The sequence below is a fragment of the Delphinapterus leucas genome, chromosome 6 (genome assembly GCF_059928025.1).
Source record: "Delphinapterus leucas isolate spDelLeu-1000000601 "Yukka" chromosome 6, BTC_Dleu_Yukka2, whole genome shotgun sequence".
Classification (NCBI taxonomy): domain Eukaryota; kingdom Metazoa; phylum Chordata; class Mammalia; order Artiodactyla; family Monodontidae; genus Delphinapterus; species Delphinapterus leucas.
Window position 1 is genome coordinate 105876604 of NC_143134.1, and position 22974 is coordinate 105899577.

The window sequence follows — 22974 nt, forward strand, 5'->3', positions numbered from 1 at the left end:
TTCAGCAGTGAAGACTTGAGCACAATACAATCTTCAATAAACAAGCTTATGACAGGAGCAAAACAAATGTGTGGCAGGGATTTTTCCAAAGCCTCAAGTCTTCTAGGATAGTAGGAAATTCCTATTTGTTGGATAAACTTCCAAATTCACCAGATTCCCTGTGGAAGAGAGGGAAGGTTTGAGGGCCCTTGGTATAGGGGTTCCTTTCAGTGGAGGGGACTCTGGACTCTTATGCATGCAGATCCTTTGCCATATCCCAGGTTGCTGGGTGTGCTCATGGGGATGCAGGCAGAGCATTTTCTTTCCCTAATAGGGTGTTAGTTCTGATCTTGGAGCCAGACTGGAGTCATTGATAAAGCATTCCTGATTTAACAATAAATATTGTTCTAGGAGTCCGTTGAGGAAACATTCTCTCATCAAGCTGGGTTTGTAGTTACTGAGAAACCTTTCCTTTCTGCTTTAAGTAAAGGGTAATTAGTCTCTCTGAGATGCCCTTTCCCTGAGGCTATCCGCTGCCTGCCCACCTCCTTTCAGGAGTCACTCAGGCTTCACTCCCCTTGTGAAGTCACTTCTGAACCAGGTGGAGGTGACCGTGCCCTGCTCTGTGCTCATGCGGGGCCTGTGCTGTTTTGAGAAGCTGAGGGCTTTAGAACCTTAACCTCCCAACTCAGAAATTAGAAGTTAATTTTTATTTAATTATAACTCAACAGATATTGATCAAGTACTGCTACACCAGTCATCATGTTCAGGAACCCCATAATGCATGTCTCTGCCGCTGTAGTCTCCTGGTGAAAAGAGTAAGTAAGAGTGATGTCATTGCCAAATTTGCTTTCAGACCAACCTGTGAGGTCTCTCACAATAGGGAACATTTATTATAGAGACCAAGGTGCTGGAGATCACTCCGCATGTCACACTGACATGCTCTCAGATTTCACAGAATGCTCGAAGTTAGCATGTTTCATCCCCATGAGCTCATTTGATCCTGGGAAACAGATTGGTGGATTCCTCCTTTACAGACAAGTCAACAGAGGCTAAGAGAGCAGAAATGCCTCTCCAACCCTTGACATATGAGTGCAGAAAACTCATACAGATTAGAGGATATGAACTCATTGAAGCAATGGAAGGACCTTCTCAATGTTCAGCCTCTTCTTCAGGAAAGATGCCTTGGCTGGGCTGATTAGCCAATTCCACATTTAAATCCCTTTGAATATTTTAAGAGAAAAATACCCATATAATGCTCTGCATATAAAGTTGTGAATCAAACCTCAGAGCAGATCTCGGTTAACATCTCCAGATTTGATGACTGATATTCCCCCCCCCGCCCCGGGAATAAGTCCATTGTCTCTTGGCATCAGTCAAGTTTGTTACATAATTGGTCTGTTAGCTAGAACTCTGTCTTCAAGTTTTTTGAGTGACCTAACCAGCTGGTTATATTACATAGTCAGGAGAGCTTCAGAAATCTTCTGTAACAGTGTCTGATTTGTTAGAACTTAGAATTAGTCCTTGGAATATGTAGAGCGATATTTGACCAGAAGCCATCTAGTGGTATTCATATACATTTGGGTAGAGTCTGTCTCAAGTCTTCATAGTGTCTTTTGGGTTAAGGTAGCACACACATAAAAGGCGCTCAAGAACACTGTTCTGAATAGATGCTATTGTTGTGTGTATTTCGACATACACATGTGGGAACTCACACTTGCTTGTTTTGATGCATGTGTACATAGTAAAGAGAAAGGTAGTTTTTTTCACTTGCCATAGATGGCGTGAAAATCAGTTTCTTTTCTTGAGAACATTTATGAGAAATATCAGCTCTCTTCATTTTTGTAGGCAAGGCATTAAAGTATGTGTTTAGAGGAACTGACGTAGGATTTTGCCTCTCAAGGGTTTACACTGTTTTCTAGGGCATTAGGTTTTGTTTTCAAGGTTCCTGAACCGAAGCAAATGCTTCATAATAAAATTGAACAGTATCTGGGCCCTCTGGTGACAAATGTGTAGTAGGAAGGCGTGGAAATGTTCCATTCATCTGGTGATCAGTGTTTTAATGTTTAGAAACTCACCACTCTTCCAAGAAACCATGATAATAGGTCTGTTCTCTTATGCCTTTTTCCAGTTAGTATTCTCATCAGTAAGGCACATAAAGTGTGAACTTTGGGCCCCTAAGTTTCATGGCTTAACCACTGTCTCTATGGATGTTCCAAAAAAACCTTCTAGTTATAATTACATATGAATGAGGAAAATTAGGAGCTAAGAGGCAGAGGACCTTCACACAATGACATCTGCCTTGCCACTATAGCAAGAAGGCTCCGAAGAAGGTTTTATCTTCTTTTGTGTAATCCACCAAAGAGATGTCACTGACGTTCACCATCAGCTTGTCCCCTTCATTCAGGAAGAACATGGCCCCTAGGTAGATAGGTTGGAACCAGTTGCTGCCTATTTCACACACTGACTTGGTCCCCATTAGGAGCTGGGTTGGCTCAGGGTAGCTGTCCGTTACCTTGGTGATGACCACGATGATTGAGTCTGGCTTGCTTAGTCGGCTCCCTTGGCTGATTTCACCACACTCGGATGTGGTCCCTCGGAATGTGACCTGGGAGTAAACAAAGTAGTCTCCCGACTCTGGGATCACCAGAAATTTGTTGGTGTAGTTCATCCGGTTCTTGGTGAAGGCCAAGCCAAGTTCATGTTCCCAATGCAGAGCTGGGAACTGATTTTTCAAGGACTGCGTGGGAGTTTGTCTCACAACTGCAAAGACAAGAGGGAGGTTTCGTTTGCTTGTGTCAGAACCTGTGGAATTTGCTAAAAAGAGTCTTAAATCATTTTCAAAGAGTAAAGAGATTGGATAAAACCAACAGCTAACAAGTTCCTTGAGGAGGAATGAGTAGAGGATATGTGAGTGGACATACACATCTGTTCGGAGAGTAGCATCTTAGGTAGGTGACCTCAAGCAAATTGCTTTGCCTCTCTGAGCCTGAGTTTTCTTATTCGAAAATTTTGAATTTTTTCCTGAGCCCTGTGATCCGTGGAAAAGAGTTAAGGTTAAAAAATCTCCTTACTCCTCTGTGTTTTGGAAAACAGCTTACAACAAAGAACTCCTCTTCCCCAGTGACTTAGATAAAACTGATGGATGACCTCCCTTGTTTACCTGTGCCAAGGCCAGACACCAGACCCTCCCAATTCCCATTCTTTGCTTCATAAGTGATTAGCTGGACTGTTTTGTCCTCACTGATTCATCAGAACAAAATGTTTTTTAACCAAACTTTAGTTAAGTTTCTCTCCTTCCTCCAGGCCCCTGAACTTCGGCCCACCCTCAACCTGACCCTCAACCTGAACCTCAACCTGAACCAGCCTCCTGAAAATAGGCTGGCCTCAGGGTAAAACATTCTCTGAGCCTATCAAGCCAACCTTTCATCCCACTTCCTCACACCTGGTTCATTTCAGCTTTGTGTCGTTCTCTCTATAAAAGAAAAACCCTTTTAGCCTAACTCTTGAGACACTTGCAGACTTTATGGTCAGAGGTTCTCCTGACTGCAGTAGTCCCTCACCTCCCCTACTTCCCCACCTTGTGATAATCCTTTTGCTTAAAGTATTTCTTTACTAAGTGAAGATTTGCTTTTTTGATGTACCTTTCCTTAAAAAACAAACAAGAAAAAAAAAAGGAAAGGGAAAGGAGATAATAATACCTGTGGAAAGGATTAAGAGATGGTTCATTTTTTTTTTTAAATGTGGAATTAGGAATATCCTCTAAACTACATTTACTTTTGTTAGGCTTCTGGCTCCAGTAATGCTCTGCTACAGAAAGAGGGCATTGCAGAGAGAGAGAGTCATGTTCCTTGTTACTCCCTTCCAATGCATGGTCCAAAGCCACATGAAACACAGGCAGTAATTAATAAAAAATTAGCATGCAGAACACCAGAGATCCAGAAGATTTTGTAAATGCTTCTTCCACATCAACAGGGCCAAAATGTAAGACAAAATATAATTGAGTTGTGGAGTGAAAGGGACTGGGGCTCCGGGCTTCCGACTCTGTATCATGTAGGTTCTTCTCTCTGAGTCTCATTTTCCTGTCTGTGAACTGGAGACAAAGCTCCCTTATAGTGTTGTTCTGAAGATCAAATGAGTGAAAGAGACATGGACATATTTATCATGATGGCTGGATACAGTCTTACTCAATACATATTTATTTTCTTTCCTCAAATAAACTAATGTCTTTCATTTTGACAGATTAAAAAATAAGCCTGTTTCATTTTATGTATTTTTATATGTTTTTGTTTGCATTATTTACAAGTATATGTTACATAGAACATATGAATGAATGCTTTTTATGAGGTTATATCTATAGCAGAAAAAAATAAATAGAATCACACCATTGATTCAAACCATTGATTTCAAATAAGATAACCTGCAGTAAAACTAATACTTTTCAGAATAAATGAAAACACATTTTAATTTCCTACAACCGCTTTTGAAATCCATAGCAATTACCATTATGTACCGCTGGCCATAGTTTTGGGATAGGTCATATTTAAGTAAGTGTTCAGCAAACTTCTCACCTGGTAATTGACCAAAAACCTGGTTCCTGGATTTCTCTAAAGTGTCTTTCCCATTGCTGACTAGACTATGGCTTCTTTTGCAATTATGACACATGTTCAGAATGTGTGTGTCTCCCCTGGCCCCTGCACTAAGTGGCCCCTGGAGAGCTCTGTTGCTTCTTTGCAAAATCTGTAAAGGGCATTTTTATTAGTCACCTCTTATAGTCTCTACTCCTTCTTTGTGGGTGATGCAATAGATTTACCAAATTCATCTCAGATGATTAAAAGCAAAAATCATGTATTTTCTAGACAAAGCAAGTTCTATTAACTTGGTATGCAATTAGGCCAACACAGCAGCAAGTAGGAGATTGGGTAGGAAGTATTTGTAATGGAAACAGTTGGAGTCAGTCTCAGATCTCAACCCTCCTAGTCCTGTGACTTGGGATAAGTGAATTTAGTTGTCTGAGCCTTAGTTTCCCCATCCTGTTTTGCTGATACGCAGATTAAAAGAGATCCTGGATGTAAACTGCCTACCACAGTGCTTGGTACATATTAAAAGCTCAGTAGAACCTAGATTCCTTTCCTCATTTCCACTCCCCCCATTCAATAGGAAGAGGGTTGGCATCTCCATACTCAGTTTCTAGGATTTTCCTGCCCAGTCTGTTCAATAACCCCCATTCTTAGAGGCAAGTGGTAAGTGATGGTGACTGGCATCTCCCTGGTCCTAATCCTCACTCAGGACTCACTGCAGTTCCCTCTTGGTCAAACGTTAAGACAGGTGTTGTGGGCCACAGGGATATCCCCTTGTGGGTTGCAGGTTTTCTTACAGATCAGAAGAATATGCTTATTTTTTAACTTTCTAGTTTTTCAATGGATTCAGCAAAGTTTATTTATTTATTTTAAAATTTGTGTTGGAGTATGGTTGCTTTACAATATTGTGTTAGTTTCTACTGTACAGCAAAGTGAATCAGCTATATGTATACATATATCCCCTCTTTGTTGGATTCCTTCCCATTTAGGTCACCACAGAGCACTGAGTAGAGTTCCCTGAGCTATACAGTAGGTTCTCATTAGTTATCTATTTTATATGTAGTATCAATGGATTTTTAACACGTATTTCTGCACTGTCTTGCTCTTTTCTCTGGAGTCATAGAGGTATATGTGACTCCAGATGTGAGGTGTCAGGAATTTTGACACTAGACTTGGGAATTTGGCCAACCGGTGATGTTAAGAGACTGCTCTTAATCTCTTTACATCAATGAAAATTCTTTAGAAATACCTACCTGAATGTAAGTGTCCAATAACTTCTTGAATGGACTCAATAAATTGGCTTAGGGGAGCTTTCATCTTTGACTAGATTCAAAATTACATGAATCTCTGCATCTGAGGAAAGCCATTTCTGAATGATTGAGTGTGAGAATGAAAGAGAAACAGTAGATATGGAAGAGAGCTGATAGAGTCTGGAAGAAAATGCCCAAGAAACATGGGGCTTTGGACACTTTGAGGGAGGAAGACATCTGAAGACCCTGACTGAGAGGAGGAGTCTGTTACCAAAGGGTGTGGTTTCCAGTTTAAAGCTACAAGAGTGAGTTTTGGCAAACACTGAAAGAAACCTCAAGCCCAGGGCCCATAGTCTCCTGGAAAACACACCCAGAAGAATTACCTGTCAGGTGTGCCCTTGGCTTATCCCCACCGGCTCCAGGAGGTGCGTCTGTAAGGAAAGGAGAAAAATGCTTTCTATGAGTCGGAGGGTGATTGGAGTGAAGACAGCCTTTGGTGAGCTGCGTGGTGCCTGCGGCTGGAGAGAAACATTCCTCTCCTGCGGTTTGGTCCAGGTCTTTTTTGGGGGTGGGCAGGGACAAGGCAGCCTCAGTAGAAATAATCTTGAACACAAATGAACCTTGGCCCCATGACTTTGGACAAATTATCCATCCTGTCTGAGACTCTGCTTTCTCGTATCTAACACGGGTACATCAATTCCTCCCATGGATGATGGGTGCTCAGAACGATTCCTGGCACATGCTTGGTGTTCAGCAAAGCTCACCTCGCCTCTCCTTTGCTTCTGTTGGCTCTGTGGGAGCTGGTTGGCCTTTTGCCTTCTTCATAGTCCCTTTAACCATATCCACTGAGCCATCTGGACGTCCTAACAGAACTAGGTGGGGACTACTCTGTAGCTATATGACCTTGGCAAATCCCTTTCCCTCTCTGGACCTCTGTTTCCCTATCAGTTCTCCAGAAGGCCTCAGGATTTCCTTTTGGTTCTCAGAGATGATTATACTGGACAAGTGTGTTCTAACTACAGTGATAAAGATGATGTTATTGATGATAAAAGGAAAAATTATTGCATACTTTTGATGTGCTAGGTATTGTTCTAATATCTTTAAAGGAATTAACTAATTTAATCCACACTAACCCTGGGAGGTAAGTACTATTATAACCACTTTTATTGGTGAGTAAACTGAGACAGAGAAAGGTGAAATTATTTGCCTAAAGGCTGTCAGCTCCACAGGCCATGCACTTGGCCATGGCACCATTTTGCCTTCTTAGTGACTGTGGAGGAGCCTCTCTTTTCCTCTGGGTCTGCATCTTAACTTCCCATGTATCAGACTATGAGAAATGTGCTTGTTCCCCACAAGAAAAGGCATAAAATATGAACACACTTACAAGATCGCTGATGTGAAGGTCCAAGCTCCTGTCCTTTTGGAGTCTATTGGGAAAGAAAGATATGGTTCATATTATCTTGTGGTCCTTTTGACCCCATACCCATGCAGCTGCCCATGTTATGGGCGTGTTTAAGATGCTGCTGCTACCCAGCCTCAGTACTCAGAGATAAGGGAAATGGGAATGAGAATATTGGGTTGATGGGAATCTTGCACCCATGCTCTCTTCTTTCATCTTCCAGCACCCCAATGACCTTTCTCTCTCCTATGCTTGTCTCTGAAGCTCAACTTTAAAGTTTTGTCCTGAGAGCTTTTCCTGTTCCATTCTAGGGCACTCTGTCATCTTATCATTTCTTCTTTTATTTGAAAAAATAGCCTCACTTGCTTTATTTTCTTTTCTTCAGCACAATTTAAAAATTGGAACTGTTGCAAAAAGTGATACCAAAAAAGAAATAATGACTATGCTCTCTTTCTCATCAACCTCCACAATTCTGCCTTGTTTCCATGCAATATATGAAGACTTTTTTATTCTTGCAACCCTAGTTTGTGAGCCATTTCAGATACCACATGGTAGTTAAAGAGTAACTGCCTTGGGGGTAGACAGACCTGAATTTGAATCCTGGTTCTACCATTTATTAACAATATAATCTTGAGCAAGACACTTCCGCTCTGAGTTTTGGTGTCATCATTTGAAAAATGGGGATAATAACAACCCCAGCGATAGATAACTCCCAGATTTGAGATGAAGAAAATGTATGAGTCAATGCAAAGAATGCATGGAAAATGAAGAACCACCATTCACAAGACCTGCATATAAACTCAGGAGCAAAACCAAGCTCTTAGTTTAGGAATGACATCACTCTCTTACATTTTCCAATGTTCTCTTCTCTGATACAATTTTGACTCAACCCAGAGTCTTCTGATTTGATCCTCATAACTACACGGTCCCCGAGACCACTGATCCTCATGTCACCATGAACACTTGTCATTTTACATCTTAAAATTCATGTGTGTTCGTGTGCGTGTACTTGTGAATGAGAAATTGTATGTCCATGTGAGTATGAGAGAAGACAGCTTCATCAGTGGAAGAGAGTATGAGTCAGTGTGTTTTTGCATCTGTGTGTCTACGTGTGTCTGTGGTCTGGCGTTGTGTGCGTGGATTCTCTACATGCATGTGTGGTTGTGTGGATGCAGCTATGTCGTTGGTGAGGCTAGGTCTGTGAGCAGTCCTGTGATAACAGTGATCTTATTAGAGCCCAGACCACCAGGGTCTTTTTACTCCAAGACATGTTACCTAACCTCTATTGGAAGCCCTCTTGAAGGCAGAGATCTTGTCTTTGAATGCCTAACTGACTTTCTCCCCTTTCCAGTGCTCTTTTTTCCACTTCCTAATTCTGTTGATGGCAGCACTACTGCCTCTCCTCAGTTACCAAGCCTGAAATTTCTTTCTTTCTTCTTCCGCAAACCCAAGCTGTCATTTCTATTGGAGTTTTTCTCATTCATGCCTCTACCCCAGGCCTCAGCACACTGCTCTCCGGGATTCTTCCCATAGGCTCCTAACAGAGCTTCCTCCACCTGGTTCCTCCTTTTCTTGAACCCATCTCTTAGCCTGCCTTCAGAGGGCTTTTTCTAAAGCATTACTTTGAGACACGTCTCTGTTCATAAACCTTCAATGGCTCCCCATAACCTTTAACACAGTCCCAAATACTTACGTTGGCATTCAAAGTGCCAACTGCCATCCCAGTCTTGGTACCTTCTATTTATCCTTCTCCAAGTTCTCTGTACTCCAGCCATGAGAGGCAACCACGGTGAGTGATTCAAGGGACATGAAAAAGGCAGTAAATGTAGCTACCGTTTATTCACTGAGTAGTGGTACTGGGCCGTGCTAAGCCCTTCACGTGCATTATGTCCCTCAGCCTGGCAGCGACTCTCCACGATGGATGCTATTTATATCCTCATACTGGAAATTAGGCTTAGGACATTAAGGAACTTGCCCATGTCTTACACCTGAAAAGCGGAGGAGCAGGATTTTAGCCCAGGTCAACCGACTCCAGAATCCCAAGCCCTCAGCCATTGCTCCTTATTACTTCCAGGCAAGCCCCTCATCCGCTGAGGTGGATGGATAAGTACTAGTGGTTCCCTGCACTCTGACAGTGGGGGAAACACAGAGACCAGAAAACAGGAACCTGGCCCGGAAGTGGGAGAATCAGGGGGGATTACACCTGAACTGCGTCTTATATATACTCACAGGTATATAATACTCACAAGTATTAACCAGGTAATAAAGATAATGACCATTTCAGACAAGGCTAAAAGCTTGTGCAAGAGTAAGGAGGCCCAACAGAGCACAGGAGCAGTTGGGAAACTGCAAGCATTTCTGCTGCCAAGTGAATATATTATACGCTTTTAGCATAGGGTCATGAGTACCATAGTCTTTGAAAACCTAAACCCAGTCGACATGACTACTTATCCAGCATCAATAACGTTGATGAGCTTGGGAGGTGGAGAAGCAGCCTAGAAATGGCCTTATTCTGTAGACTGTTTCCTTACTTGCTATTGACAGAGCTGACAAGGGACTCGATCCTTTGGCAAGGCAGAAAACTGAAGGTGAACTCTCAAAAAGAATTTGGAAGAGCCTGGTTGCATCCCCTTGTGTAGGAAATGGCTGCCTTGGTTGGCCACCTTCTACTTCATTTAGTTCTCTGCTGAGAAACCTTCTTGAACATCCTACTTATTTTTGTCTAAGCAGACCCTCAGCTAAGAGTCTGGAGCATTTCTTCTGGCTCAGAGTCCCATTGTCATTAGCAAGAATTTGAGAGTGAACACATTTCCTTATTTGCTCTGCTGGATTTCTGTAACTTGGACACATTTTATTTTCATATATGGATGGATGTGTGTGGGTTTTAAGTGGCCCACCCGGAATACTACTAAACATCTGGAGGCTAAGATAGTGCCCGCTGGCAGGTTTGAAGAACACAGCATTCCAAGAGTCTCCACGAAGAACATCAGCTGGGACCCTGTTTCCAAGAACAACATCTAAAGGCTTCCATTGCTGTTTCTCTTAATAATCCCTCTGTTTATCATGGGAGGAAGATTATTGTGATAAGCAGGAATGAATGAAGAGGAGATTTGAGAGGATGAGCTAGTAGGTCTTTGAGGAAAGGTTTATGCATGTGAGCTGGCTCAATGCCTGCTCTCAAGATGGTTGCTTATAAAAAAAGTCAATAAATGGCTTACTGTCTTCCAACTCTGACTCATGTCCATCACTTCTGATTATTCTGGGATACCAAGGAGATGATGGCTCCCGAGAGATGCTGGTCACTGCAACATTAGCTTCCAAATCTGAATAGACATGGAGTCCAAGAACACCCCTGAAGAATGTGATTTATTTCCCCTTAAATACCTTCTCAAATCACTGGCTGAGAACCAGGGTCCAATTTTATTTCCCCTTCGGAGCATTTATTACTCCCTCAAGTGATATGACTTATTTGTATGCTATTGATTTTCTCTCTCTAGCAGAATTCCAGCTGCCTGTAGAATTCTGCCTGTCTTGCTCAACACTATATTTGTAGCACCTCAGACGGTGCCTGGCACTCCCACTGGATTATCCATTTGGCAAAATACACTGATGCTCAGGCACCAGTAAGACAGGCAGAAAACAGAGCAGAAGATGGAGTAAAATTCAGCTTCAGTGACTGTAGCCAGAGTTTTACAATTAAAAAAACTAGGAAAGAGACCCTTTAATTTTAGAATACATGCAGAGTTTTGAGTTTTTGTTTACATTTAAAAACGTGATTATGTAGAGGTGGGTGGCCATAATCTTAGTACTGGGGCCTCCAGAGTCTTTCATCAGGCTCCGCTTGGAGCGTAGCCACGGCTCTAGAAATGTTTGTTGAGAGTTGTGACGGTTGGCCGGGATCAGAGCCAGAAAAGGCAAATGTGTCTGCCGACGGGCATACATTTTAGTGGGGGCGTGGGTTGCCTGCCACCCTGGTATTTATTAGCCCGAGCAAAGTAAGCTGGTGCTTTTCACCCCTTAGTTTTTATAGGTCAGGGAATTTTCAGTCTCACTTGATTTTATTTCCTTTTTTCTTCTTGCTTTTTTTTTGGGGGGGGGGTGGCTGCCTATAGATTGGTAAACCCCAACTCAAACTAACCATGACCTATTACTTTAAGCGTTTTCGGAATTCTCTAATACTTCCAACAGGGAACAAAGAGGGATGGAGGGAAGGAGGAGACTACTGTCTAGCTGAGGGTTTCCCGGTGCCAGGTCCTTCTGGTGTTCGTGCGGGCTTCTCAGCTGGTAGGCACCCCAGCTGCTCCCAGAGGAGGCTATCACCTGACTATAGTCTTTGTAAGCCAAAGGCAAAGAGCACGTGAAAGGCCTGGGAGCTGAACCTTTAGACCAAGTACAGACTGGCACGTATCAGGAGCCCCATAAACATTAGCTGACTACATAATGGATGAGCCTGAAGCGATGTGGCCTTTGAGATTCTCTTATTGGCATTTCCCCAGAAAAATCCCCTGAGCGTATTTTAACTAATGACCCATTTAGCCTTTCTCCCATATTCTGTACTCTCTCTCTAGTATATTCATAAACAGGAAGAGATAGCTATTTCTTGCCGTCATAAATGCCACAATTGCAAAGGCATAAATGTTTTATGATCCATAACATCCTCCCAGCACTTCTAGGAGAAATACACAGACATTTGCCTTTTCCTCTTGCAATTTCCTGTTTGTACTTGCACAAGGATAAATCCAACCTGGACGTGTTTGATTCCAAGGTTGTTTCATTTCATCCACCTCTACGGTGCACTGGACGGTGGTGGTGTTTTTTTCCCCCAGATCTTTATTGGAGTATAATTGCTTTACAATGTTGTGTTAGTTTCTGCTGTACGACGAAGTGCATCAGCTATATGTATACATATATCCCCATATCCCCTCCCTCTTGAGCCTCCCTCTCACCCTCCCTATCCCACCCCTCTAGGTGGTCACAAAGCACCGAGCTGATCTCCCTGTGAGATGCAGTTGCTTCCCACTAGCTATCTATTTTACATTTGGTAGTGTATTTATGTCAATGCTACTCTCTCACTTCATCCCAGCTTCCCTCCCCCCCCCCATGTCCTCAAGTCCATTCTCTACATCTGCGTCTTGATTCCTGTCCTGACCCTAGGTTCTTCATAAACTTTTTTTTTTATATATTCCATATATATGTATTAGCATACGGTATTTGTTTTTCTCTTCCTGACTTACTTCACTCTGTATGACAGACTCTAGGTCCATCCACCTCACTACAAATAACCCAATTTCATTCCTTTTTATGGCTGAGTAATATTCCATTGTATATATGTGCCACATCTTCTTTATCCATTCGTCTGTCAGTGGACACTTAGGTTGCTTCCATGTCCTGGCTATTGTAAATAGTGCTGCAGTGAACATTGTGGTACATGACTCTTTCCGAATTATGGTTTTCTCAGGGTATATGCCCAGTAGTGGGATTGCTGGGTCATATGGCAGTTCTATTTTTAGTTTTTTAAGGAACCTCCATACTGTTCTCCATAGTGGCTGTATCAGTTTACATTCCCACCAACACTGCAGGAGGGTTCCCTTTTCTCCACACCCTCTCCAGCATTTATTGTTTGTAGATTTTTTGATGATGGCCATTCTGACTGGTGTGAGGTGATACCTCATTGTGGTATTGGTTTGCATTTCTCTAATGATTAGTGATGTTGAGCATCCTTTCATGTGTTTGTTGGCAATCTGTGTATCTTCTTTGGAGAAATGTCTGTTTAGGTCTTCTGCCCATTTTGGATTGGGTTGTTTGTTTTTTGATATTGAGCTGCATGAGCTGCTTGTATATTTTGGGGATTAATCCTTTGTCCGTTGCTTCGTTTGCAAATATTTTCTCCCATTCTGAGGGTTGTCTTTTCGTCTTGCTTATGGGTTCCTTTGCTGAGCAAAAGCTTTTGTTTCATTAGGTCCCATTTGTTTATTTTTCTTTTTATTTCCGTTACTCTAGGAGGTGGGTCAAAAAGGAACTTGCTGTGATTTATGTCATAGAGTGTTTTGCCTGTGTTTTCATCGAAGCGTTTTATAGTGTCTGGCCTTACGTTTAGGTCTTTAACTGGACGGGTCTTTACATGCAACACTTAGAGTGGTACAGAGCAAAGAATGTGGTGTTTGCAGCCCAGCAGATGTGGAAATCCCAGCTCTATTATTTCCTAGTTGTCACTTAACCTCAGTAAGACTCAAGTTTCCTCATCAATAAAAGTAAACAATGGGGCTTCCCTGGTGGCCCAGTGGTTGGGAGTCCGCCTGCCGATGCAGGGGATGCGGGTTCGTGCCCCGGTCCGGGAGGATCCCACGTGCCGTGGAGCAGCTGGGCCCATGGGCCGTGGCCGCTGGGCCTGCGCGTCCAGGGCCTGTGCTCCGCGGCGGGAGAGGCCACAGCAGTGAGAGACCCGCGTACCACACACACACACACACACAGAGTAAACAGTGATTCTTTCCTCCCAGGACTGTTGTGATGGCTAGAAAGAAAGACCAGACGCATAGAGTGGATAGCCAATTCACTTTCCTTCTGTGTTTGTGCTCAATCAATCCTTGTGGTATGTGTTTTTGGTTCCATATACCTTCCCCTTGGTCCCACCACTGTAGTGGTAAACAGAAGCCACCTGTGTGTCTCTTTATGACCAGTGGCACAGAGATCATTTCGGAGCTCTGGACGGCTTCCCCCTTCTCCCAACAGGAGGGGCCTCCTCAGTCCACAGTTTGCTTCTGGACTCCTGCCGTTCCACAGTCTCCAGGAGTTTAGGGAATGGGATATCCCTCCACCCGTTCATACTCCATGCTTGTTGCCGCTGTCAGCTCCTGGGCCTCCTTAAGGACACCAGGCTGGGAGATGACCTCTTATAGCCACGGTGTTGCGGCTGCTGGGCCGCCTGTGGTCTGTTAGATGAGGAAGCTGGGGTTGAGCGATGTGCGTGTTGATTTTAAAGGGGGAATGAATGGATCGTGGAATCACCAGCCAGGAGCTGCAGCGGAGGTGTGGGATTCACTCCCTGCTCGCTTGCCCTCCCTTCATTTCATTTCGACAGTGCACCCTCACCTTCTCTGGATTCTCTGCCCTTTGCCCCTGGCCTGACCTTGGGAGTGAGCTGGGCTTCTCCTCCAGCTGTGCCCGGGCTCCCTGAGGCTACAGCAGAGGCAGCCACTGCGTGCTCAGTGTTTTGCAAAGGGGCTTATCGTTACCGTCCTCATCCAACAGAGGGAATAGCTTGAGTGAAATAAAAGGCTCAGATGTGGAGTCTGTAGAGAAGTAATGTCTGTGGAGCATCTACCTTATGGCAATAGCTTTCCGGACTTCTCCTTGCAGAATTCTCAGCAAAATGCTATGAAGAAAGTGTGTTACACTCCCCATTTTGTAGACAGGTAGTATGACTTAGGGAGGTCAGGTACCTTGTGCATCTCTCCATCCTTCTCTCCAACCGGGGAATGCTTAGTGAGTGCCTCTGTATGCCAGGGATAGCTAGGTGTCCCCAGGGGAGGAAGGGAACTAGCATTTATGAGCACTTACTATGTGAAAGGCATTTTCTAGGGTATCATTTTTAAATCCCCCTGACCACCGCCAGCAAGTGAATAATTTGCTGGGTTTATACTCAGAGGCACACTAGCGTAGTGGTTAGGAGGAGCATACACGTGGGTTTGAATCCCAGTGTCACACTCTGTGTGACTTTGGACATGTGGTTTCGATTTTCTAAGCCTGAGATTCATCTTCTTTAAAGTGGAGATAACAGTAGTACTTTCTTCATTGTGCAGTTTCAAGGATTAACTGAGATGATGCATGAAGTACCAACGGTAAACATGTAGTACACGTGTTATACGCCAGACCTCACATTAAGAACTTTATATCATGATCTCATGTATTCTTCTCAAAACGCTAAATATGAAAAAACTTAGAATGGAGGCTGATATATAATAAATTATTATGAGGCCACAGTTGTGATGTGGTGGGGCCATGGCTTTCCTTCTAATCTGTGTACCTCTGAAGCCTGAGCTGGCCTCACTGTGGGGTCCTGCTGGTCTGGATGGAAACCAGGGCGTCTCAGGGGAATGTGTAGGAGAAAGGAGGTGCAGGGAACAAGGACTAGGAGCCTTGCGTGGATTTTCGGGAAGGGTCGAAAGTGAGATTGGAGGGGACCAAAGAGAGGTGAGGAAAATGTGTGCGGATGATTCTAGAAGTAGGACTTGGAGGGAAGGACAGAGACTGACAGTGGTGCAGCCCTGGGAAGCAGTGCCTCCCTTGGCGTCCCTGACTCTTCATTGCACAGTGCTGAGTCCCCGTTCTGTGCTGGGCTTGGGCGGGGAAGACAAAGGCCTGGCCTCTGGGGACCTGTGGGCCAGAGCGGGGGCGGTGGACCTGTCCTGAAGGCAATGGATGCCACTAAGGACCAAAAGAAGGCCCAGGCCATGGTCAAGTGCAGCCGGTAAAGGATGGATTGGAGCGTGGGTTGAGGGTACAAGACCAGGGTGGAGAAGGAGGCATGAAGATAGCTCACAAATATCAGAGACCAAGAAAAGCCCTCCAGTGCCAGAACCTGCTCTCTGGACTGGTGATGGCAGATTCCAGGGCAGCTGCAGAATTCGTTCTCTTTGACATAATTTCCATGAGCAGGGAAGTTCCGAGGACATAACTGTTACAATTGCTAATCCTCCACCCCCTGCCAGATACTTTAAGGGTTTTATTTCTAATTATCTCTGTTTCGTACATTAAAAAACTGAGGCCAGGAAGCTTAGGTAACATGGCTAAGAAGTGGCTAAGCCAGAAATCAAACTGGGTTTGAACTTTTGACCCATGGTTTTTCCACGTTGCAAATCTATCTAGCATTCTCCAGGAGTCTAAAGATCCTAAAACATTTTACTGTGTTGCTCTCTCTCTATTTTATATATATATATATATATATATGTATGTATTTTAAAAATATAATATATATATATATGTATTTCTCTGTATAGGTAACATATACATTTTGTACAAAAGGATATAGGTTCAAAAATGTGTCCCCATTTCCCTTGTTACCCAGCCACGCAGTTTCCCCATCTGGATGCTAACAGAGTTACCAGACTCCTTGTTCATCTTCCTGAGATAGTCTATGCCTTTATAAATACATTCATATATATTAATGTGCATTATTTTTTCAGAAAATGAAGTGTTTCACATTCTATATGCTGTTATGTACTTTGATTTTTTCACTTAATATACATCTTCAAGAAATTCCCCATCCTTACACATAGAGATGCTTCATTTTAATTTTCCATTGCATGAAAGGACCATGATATATTTAATCGATGCTATATTTATGGTCACTTCACCGAAAGGCAGTTAACCCAACCTTCTCAAATCTAATTTTGATTTCTGCTCTGCAACTTACTGGATAATAAGTTTGCATGTTGAATCTTTCCTTACACAAGCCCTGAAGGAAGAGTCCAGTTTAAAATATTTTTTAACAGTCCTGGTGACCGTTTTTGTTGCTGCTAATAAAATCCTGGAACATTACTCACAAGTTGCTGTTGCTTTTCCACAGTCTGGTCTAGGGACCCAGCAAGAAAGGAGTTGGTCCTGTTTTCCGGTAGAACGAGGCCAGGCAACATAGAAATAGTATCTAGTTCTAGGTCTGCCCCCAACCTGCTCTGTGACCCTGAACTTTTCCTTCCCTTCTCTGATCCTTGGTTTCTTCAAGTGTAAAACAAGGAGATTAGACTAGATCAAGGGTCAGCAAAGTTTTCCTGTAAAGGGCCACATAGTAAATATTAACTTTGCAGGTCACATGGCCTCTGTCACAAATACTTAACTCCTCTGTTTAGTGTGAAAACAGCCAAGGCAGTACGTAAGCAAGTGGGTGTGGCTGTGTTTCAATAAAACTTTATTTATAAAACATGCAGTGAGTGAGATTTGGCCCATGGGTCATAGTTGCTGGCCCTGGGACTAAGGGCACTTCCATCTCTTAATTTCTATAAATCTGTGAAGAGCTTTTCCACTTAGGGGAAAGAAAGGGACAAATACCCAGCTAGTGCCCATATTGCAAGCACTTGTGAGGGGCTTTATAGAGATTCCTTAGAATCCTCACTGCACTTCAGTAGGGTGGGTATTATGGGAAGACTGAAACTCGGGGAGCTTCTGTACTTTGCTCACTCTCTTCCTTTCAAGTCCTTTTGAGCCTTCTCTTCTCAAGCCTCAGCTCCCTCCTAAATTAGAGTAGAAAACATTCTCAGGGATGCTGGCCTCCTCTGGTTGCTACAAGGATGGAATGAGGAAGTCCCTTAGGGCAGCCCTGGCAGAGGGAACGGCCCCGCTGAGGACCGGGGACAGGAGAGCACTGGAGTCCTGAGGGAACTGAGGGAAGCCGGGGTGGCTGAGAGGCCAGAGGCAGGAGAGAAGGGAAAGGGGTAGAAGATGAAGCCACAGAGGTGACACAATGCAGTGAAAGCTTCCAAAGAATAATTTTGGCTCCTGTGTGGAGAATCAAGACCAGGCCCATCTTTACAGAATTTCCTGCTTCACAGAATACTCCTGTTTCCTGTCCTCCTCAACACATGAGGGTGATCCCCTCATTCATCCACAAAAAGGGCAGATGGAAAGTATTTTCGTTGATCGAGAGCTTGACTGTGGTTGGGGAGGAGGTGGAAGGGAGGCAACAGGGAAGCCGAGAGAAACCGGATTTGCCAACTGAGACTTGACTCCGTCCCTCCCCGCTGTGACCTTGGGTGCTCACGCAGACGCTCTCTCTCCAAGTTCCTCGTCTGCCAAATGCCACTGCTCACCGTCTTACTGCATCTCTGGGTTGGTGTGAATATCCAGCGGGATCATGTTTGTGAGAGCTCTCTACGAGTCTGAGGTGGGAGCTCATATCATGTCGTCATTATTGTCATTATTATCATCAGCTTATCCTCTGCTGCTGCCGAGCCAGCTCTTCAGGCCTGTGAATGTATCTGAAGGTCTGTGTGACCGTCCTCTCTCAATTTTTCTTGTGTTAGGATTGAATTGCCTTTTGCCTGGCCACTGTGGGAATGGAAAACTCATTCCATAAACAATCTCAGATTCCACGGATCTCATGAAGGCTGTGGGCAGAAGAGGAGGACTGTGGGGCTGCGTGCGGGAGGTGAAGAGGAGGGGGGAGCAAGGCTGGGACACGGGGGAAGCGGGTGTAGGTGGTGGCGAAGGTGGTTATTGGCCCCTAGGTGAGTCTGGGGGAGTCCACTCGGGCAGATCACAGTGGGGCTTTGTATTTGCAGGGCTCGTGGAATGTTCCAGGCTTTGAGGGAGACAGATCTGAGTTTGAGTTCTGGATCTAGGTCTTACTAACTGTGGGGTCTAGATCATAAGAACAAGTGCAAATGAAAAATAAGAGGCTTAGTTCCCCCTGTTGAAAATAAGGGATGAGATTTCTTTCCCTTCCTTTTTCCTAGAGCATTTAGGTTAGAAAACTTGTAAGTACTTTCTTCTTGCTTTGAAATGTATTTAAATCCTTTTGAAGAACAGATAGGCCTTTTCTTCCCCCCCTGCCCCCGTGACCTGGGAGCATCTCTCTGAAATGTGAACACCAGGAGAGGTAATGCCCCCACCTCCCAGTTTCTGTAGGAAGACAGGTGCCTAATTTAGGTGGGCACCTTGCTCCAATTTGCCAAACTACCATAAGGAAATTAGAAGTTGGTTTTTCCCCTGGAGAAAGCCAATTACCTAACACAGATGGTCACTTCAATTACAAGGAGAAGTTTGGACGAACTCTGCGTGACAAATGGTGCTGTCGAGTCCTGTTACCGCGTACTTGTAGCTCTCCCCACATTCCCAACATATAAACTGCTCCTGCACATACCTTATTAGTGCTGTCAGAGAACTGATATTAGTATCTTTTTTTGGTAGAAAGAGAAACAGACTCCAAAAAAAAAAAAAAAAAAAAGCCATGTGCTTATTTACACAGCTGGAGGTTATGGAGCTGGGAGTCAAACTCAGGTGACTAATAAGAGTCCTGACATTTCATTGTTATGTCCCCAAGCTGTCCCGGTGACCTGGTTTTCCCACTTGAATCCCATCTTCTTGCATCTCTTTTGAGCTGGTTATTGTCTGTTAGCCCCTGCGGATCCACTCTATGCCCTGAGCCCTCACTGACCTCCTGGCACACTTGCTCCTTGGCTCTTTTGAGCCCGGCTTCCAATTGAGTCTGGCCAAGGGGATGAGAGGCTGGGGGCAGACTGGTCAGAGTTTTCCCTCGCTGCTTTCTGTTCCCTCCCTGCTGCTTTGGCAGATGGCCTTCCTCAACTCAACCCTCAGCTCCTCCAGGCAGGCCCTCTCCTACGTTTTAGGTCTCCTCGGGTTCCTCTAAAACTTTTCCCTCTATTTGCCTCTTCAGGCCAAGGGGTGGTGACCAGCTTCATACTGTTGGTAACCCCAGGATGCTTCCGGCCCTGCGGTTCTCATTAATCTGTCTGCAACTCAGTAAATTGACCTTTCTTTGAACTCTTTAAGCATTCTTACTTAAATCTCTTCTTTGAATGGGCCATGTGTTTCTTTTCAGTACTCCCATTGTTTCATGTGCCCCAGCCTTAGCCCCATTTTCCTTTCTTTTTCTTCTAAGTTATATAGCTTGGCCAAACCACAGCTCCAAAGGTCCCCATCACAGAATGGGGTATTGGCCTTTGCATCTCTTTTTTTTTTTTTTCCGGTACATGGGCCTCTCACTGTTGTGGCCTCTCCCGTTGCGGAGCACAGGCTCCGGACGCGCAGGCTCAGCGGCCGTGGCTCACGGGCCCAGCCGCTCCGCGGCATGTGGGATCTTCCTGGACCGGGGCACAAACCCGTGTCCCCTGCATCGGCAGGCGGACTCTCAACCACTGCGCCACCAGGGAAGCCCAGCCTTTGCATCTTTTGAGTGCCTGCAACAGGGCAGGCATGCAGCTCCTTCCCTCGAGGGGCTTCCTGGGCAGCGCCAGCTTGTGCTTCACACTCTCTTCCTAAGCACATCACTGGCCTCCACTGTACCGTGGCATCGCACCTGATGGACTTCTAGATCAACACAACATGGGCAATCTCAGACATCGTTTGGGGCAGAGGGAGTGTTTTTCATCAGAGCGCAGGAGAGCTCAGGTTACTGGAAGCCACTTAATGCCTCATTCAAGAACAGCCATTTCTTTCTGGCTAAAGAGGGACTGAGTCCAGAATGCTGACTGCACGCTGCAGTTTGACTTTGTTGGAACCAGCCCCATGGCGGTCTAGGCATCACAGCCTGAACCCCCATGCCCTCCCATTCTCCTGTAACATGAACAGCATTTCCAGTTGTCTGCATATTTCTACATTTCCTGAATGATGGCGTGTGGCCATGGATGTTGCTGTCTGAATCTCAGTCTGTTGGCTGACCCTCATGGGTGGTGAAAGTTACACATTAACCATGGCTTGCTCATGGTCTCTGCTTTGAAGTTGCCAGCAGTGCTTAGAAAACAGGTTTCCAGTTAAACCAACTGAAAAACCTGTTTTCCCCTCTGGAATTTAATACTTTGGACCGAGGTTAAATTGCCTACCAGAGATTATGTAGGAGAGTTGTTTTTGTTTTTTTTTAAAGGGTATCCCTTGAATGACACATTCAGGTTTTAAGGTTTTTGAAGTTCCTAGTCTAGAACTATGTTTTCCCCATCACCTGTCAGCACCTGCCCACCATTGCACCATTGTTTTCCCTAGACCCTGTATTCTTTTTTGACTAAGCTCCCTGACACCCCACCCCTACCAAGACCAGAGAGATAAATAATCAGGTAGGAGATTCTTTCTTGAGCTTCGAAAAAGAATATTTCTAAACCCAAGAAAGGGGAGTTGATTGAATTATAGCATCTACATACATAAGAGTACAATACAACCATCTGTATCATCATGCTGCTGTGAGTTTACTAACAACAAACAAAACCATAATAGGAGGCTCAAAACGATCCCATCTGATTAAAAAGTATGGAATTATATATCCCCAAATGTTAATAATGGTCACTCTAGGCGGTTATGGGTAATGATAATTATCTTCTTTTCCTTATCTGTGTTTTCTACCTTTTTTCAATGACTATGTATTAGTTTTGTAATTTAGTTTTTTTTTTTAGTTTTTCATTTTTTTTTAAAGAAAATGAATGTTCCCAAATTATCAGTGCACTATGATTATAATTATCTCAAATAAGTGGCTTGTGGTTGTTTCCATATAAACCTAAAAAGGCACAATTCATCCCCCAGAAATACTGAGAATAAAAACCAAATTGGAGTTCTCCACCTTTCACATTCTACCTTTCCTTTGCATATGGAAGCAGGGACCATGATGGACCAAGAAGCTCTGTCCAGAGCTGCGATAGCGGCCAGGTGGCCCCAGGGGGTCTGCTGATCCCCCAGGTCACTGCGGAGTCTTGCTTACCTGAAACACACAGGCCTCTCCTTGGGCCCGGAGCTGGCCAAGGAGCAGGTAGGCGGTGAGTCCTGCCAGGATAGGGAGCAACACGAGGCAGCAGGTCAGAGCGCAGCGTGCACTGTTGCTCCTGGATGCTAGCCCAGCTCTGGCCTTGGGCCTGCAGCCTCCGTCCTCGGGCAGCATTTCGACGCTGGCTGTTTCCCCAAAGCCCGGCCCTAGATCCTCTGCCATGCCCCTGATGGTCCTAGAGTTGCCTCTAACTCCTTGAGAGCAGAGAGACCCCCCATTAAATAGAAGCCCAGCTCGCACAGTGGGTGAATTAATCACTGCCTACTCCTCCCCCTGCCCTCCCCCTCCACTTTCCACAGCACACTGTGCCCCGCCCTACCCTGCTAGGGAATGCACCGCCTACAACAGAAACCAAGTTTGGTTTAAGAAAAAAAAAGAGAAGGAGAGAAGAAGAGGAAAGCTTTCCCAAGCATATTTATATATACAGTGTGCTCATGTGCACCTTCCTTCACTTACAGAAGGAAGTTAGGAAAGTCCCTGGAGGAGGAGAAAATAAATTCATCAAGTCAGTGGGAGGGGCCAATGAAAATATACCTGCTCCCTGAACTGGAGGCCTGCCAGTGTGCCAGTCTGGGGAGTGTGCTTCTTCCGGAAGTGAAAGTGAGTATGGGTGGTGTGGCTTGCAGACTGGGAGATGGAAACCACGTTTGCACCACCAGTTTGCTAAGTGCTGCCAAGCCCTCTGTCTTTTTGAGTCTCCTAGGAGCTCGTTCCCATTGCACAGATGGGACTACTGACGTTCTGGAAGGAGAAGGCACTTGCCCTAGGTCAGCCAGGGATTAAGACGGAGGAGCCAGGAAGAGGATCTAGTTTTTCCAAATCATGGTTTAAGGTTCTTGCCTCTACTGCACGGTTGCCTGTGAAAGGAAAGCGTATTTCTAGCTTGTGTTGACCAATTGCCTGAGGAAAGAGTATGCGGTCATAGAGGTGACTGTCTATAAGGGGAGGACATTGACTTCTACTCTCTGATGAGTCCAAAGTTGACTGAGCCTACAGTTGGGTGTGTACGGGGACCACAACATGTAACAAAGGCTAAGACTGACTAAACGCTGGCTTTGGGCCAGTCACTCTTCTGAGTGAGTTAAATGTATCCATGAAATTATTCCACCCTGAGATAATCTTTTGACATAGAAATGTTGTTATTTCCACCTGACAGATAAGGAAACTGGAGCGTAGAGAGTACGCAGTAAAGCCAGGCTTGGAACTGGGGCAAGCTGGTTCCAGAGCATCCTGATTATTACGCTATATGTGATGCTCTACAGTGCACCTACACAGATACCCATACCC

At 44.6% G+C, this 22974-nt stretch overlaps 1 protein-coding gene across 2 annotated transcripts; it reads right to left on the minus strand.

The window, feature by feature from the left end:
• Positions 1 to 674: 674 nt before the first annotated feature.
• On the minus strand, positions 675 to 22158 carry TNFSF15 (TNF superfamily member 15). 2 transcript variants are annotated; one of them, XM_089913665.1, is made up of 5 exons: positions 21625 to 22157; positions 7194 to 7236; positions 6193 to 6240; positions 2495 to 2742; positions 675 to 785 (listed from the first exon to the last, which is right to left on the minus strand). In XM_089913665.1, exons 1-5 carry the CDS (start codon positions 21847 to 21849, stop codon positions 693 to 695), a joined length of 657 nt encoding a protein of 218 aa, XP_089769791.1. In that variant the 5' UTR covers positions 21850 to 22157; the 3' UTR covers positions 675 to 692. The 2 variants fall into 2 exon arrangements, with proteins under 2 accessions (XP_089769791.1, XP_022434635.1); XM_022578927.2 differs by having other exon boundaries at positions 675 to 2742; positions 21625 to 22158.
• Positions 22159 to 22974: the final 816 nt, after the last annotated feature.

What these genes read in the sequence shown, in the direction of transcription:
- TNFSF15 (XM_022578927.2), bottom strand. Translation starts at nt 21,849, where the DNA reads ATGGCAGAGGATCTAGGGCCGGGCTTTGGGGAAACAGCCAGCGTCGAA. An exon ending in GAGAGGCCTGTGTGTTTCAG is followed by an intron (nt 7,237 to 21,624) that starts GTAAGCAAGACT and finishes CTTTCCCAATAG; the next exon opens with ACTCCAAAAGGACAGGAGCT. An exon ending in GCCAAGGGCACACCTGACAG is followed by an intron (nt 2,743 to 6,192) that starts GTAATTCTTCTG and finishes TTGTCTTTGCAG; the next exon opens with TTGTGAGACAAACTCCCACG.